General features: G+C 60.9%; 1 protein-coding gene across 1 annotated transcript in view; it reads right to left on the bottom strand.

Annotated features, from left to right (window-relative positions):
* GALT (galactose-1-phosphate uridylyltransferase) overlaps positions 1–2167 on the bottom strand; it is a 10311-nt gene that overhangs the window by 2260 nt on the left and 5884 nt on the right. Inside the window, exons 5-6 of the mRNA XM_019531875.1 lie at positions 1019–1075; positions 94–216 (exon numbers count right to left, since the gene is read on the bottom strand). Coding sequence (XP_019387420.1) covers positions 94–216; positions 1019–1075 — 180 coding nt within the window. The remainder of the gene's footprint in view (positions 1–93; positions 217–1018; positions 1076–2167) is intronic.

The following is a 2167-nucleotide window of genomic DNA, read 5'->3' as shown; positions in this document are numbered from 1 at the left end:
CCCCAGCCAAAGCCAGGGCTCCCCCCACTTCGTCCAGGGCCAAGACCCTGCAGCCCAGCCCAAGCCAGACCACGCCGCACCCCTCAGCCCTACCTTCCTCTGCGCCTCCAGCCGGCCGTACTCCAGCAGCATGGGCTGGCCGTGCGCCCGCAGGTGCTCCCGCTGCGTCCGGTCTTCCAGCCGTGCCTCGTTGGGCAGGAAGTTGCTGGCCCAGACCTGGCAGGCACAGACGGGCGGATGCTGGAGGGGAGGGGAGCTCGCAGGGCTGGGAGGTGCCCTTCAGGCCACGGGGCTCCGGCTGCCAGCAGGGCCTAGCCCCCCAGCAGCATGCGGGGGTCAGGATCGCCCCACGGGGCGCTGAGGTCCAGCCTAGCGCCCAGGACCCAGGCCCGGCAGCGCCCAGGATTGATCCGTGGGGTCGCGCTGACCCCTGGTGGAAGACGTGTGCACTGCAGCTGCCCCGACCCAGCTCCCTGCCCCGGGGTCTGTCACGAAACGCACCACCGCGCTACGTTCGTGGCTTCGCTTGCATCGCCCTGATGTTCAGGGCCACTGGCCTATTTGTGCAGGGCAGCGAGAGGGGTTCCAGGACACGCACCTCATCCTGGCTAGGATCGCTAGGCTGGTACACGCCAGCACGGCCGAGGAGGCCCACGCGGACCCAGGCAGAGCGCAAAGCTGGGGCAGGCGCTAGGCCAGGCCACCACAGGACAGGCAGAGAGGCGGGTGGCAGCATGGACAGTCCCTCTATTGAGGCAAGGAGCCCAGGCGCACGCTGTCAGAGTAGCCGCTTCCCAGCAACTGTCCCATCGCCTTGCTCCGAGCAGGTTGAAGGTAAATGCACTGGTGGGGGGGGCTTATGGTCGGATCAGGGCCCCAACATTAGGCTGAGAAGGGAGAGCAGGGTAGGGGCTGGCAGGGTAAGTAGCAGAGGGTGCACTGGGCAGGCCTTGGCAGGAGGCACAGAAAGGTCAGGGGACATCCCGGGGCCCTGCCTCCTGCGGCACCCTCCCCTTACCTGGCAGTGAGGGTGCGGGTTGGAGCAGCCCATCATGGCCCCCTTGTTCTCAAAGACCTGCGGGGACAGGGAAAAAGAGGTGGCCCTCAGCATCTGGTTCGTCTGCCCCACCACACCTGCCAGCAGCTGCTGCTGGCACACCCAGGGGCAGCCAAAGGGTGCCTGGACCCCTGGGTCCCACTGGGCAGCCAGAGCCAAGTCTGGACTTCGACCGGGCTTTGAACTAAAAGCTGCTGGGGGGTGGACAACCAAAGCAAGCCCACTAGGCAACAACTACAAAACCAACAGGTTAGGGCACTCATGGGAACCCACTCCTACCCCCACCCTGGACGGCAGCCTCCTGGGAGTGCAAGGAAGCCTACGGCGCCCAGTGGGACGCATATGTGTCTGTACACCAGTGCCAGGAATGAGGAACAAGCAGCAGGAGGAACTGGTCCTCCTGCTAAACAAGAGTGGCTACAACTTCATAGGGATAATGGAGATTTGTTGGGACTCCATCTATACCTGTGGCCCAGTTGTAGGTAGCTATACCCTGTACAGGAGAGACTGTGCAGAAAAAGAGGTGGGTGCAGGTGTAACTCTGTCAAGTCAGCTTGCAGGGACATGTAGCTGTTCATTGGCACCCAGGGAGGACAACTGGAGAGCCTCTGGGTTAAAATACATGGGGAATGTGGCACAGGGGACACAATGTTAGGAGGTCTCTCCTACTGAGGATCAAGAGCTGGACCAGGAATTCGCAAGGGAACTGGCTGAGGCTGCAAACTCTCAGTGCATGGTTATCAGGGGAGACTTCGACTACCCGGTCATCTCATGGGAAGAGCACTCTGCCAAATCTGAGCAGTCACAAAGCCTCCCTGCGTGCGTGGATGATCTCTACCCAATTCAAGAGCTCTATGCACCAACAAGACGTAAAGTGCTGCTGGACCTGTTACTGGCCAAAGGAGATGATCTAGTCAGCAACTTAAGGGGGGTGGAGGGGGAGAAAAAAAACAAAGGAAAGCTAGGAGACAGCAACCATGAGCCGGTCACTTGCAAAGCTGGAAAGTCATTCAGCAATGCGAAGTACTCGACTTTCATAGTTTCTAGGGTTGGAAGGGACCTGAGCAGATCATCTAGTCCGACCCCCTGCCATGGCAGGAAAGAGTACTG

This window comes from Crocodylus porosus, unplaced genomic scaffold (assembly GCF_001723895.1).
Source record: "Crocodylus porosus isolate Cpor-Errol unplaced genomic scaffold, CroPor_comp1, whole genome shotgun sequence".
NCBI classification, from domain to species: Eukaryota; Metazoa; Chordata; order Crocodylia; family Crocodylidae; genus Crocodylus; species Crocodylus porosus.
This window is presented reverse-complemented; position numbering and strand designations above follow the sequence as displayed.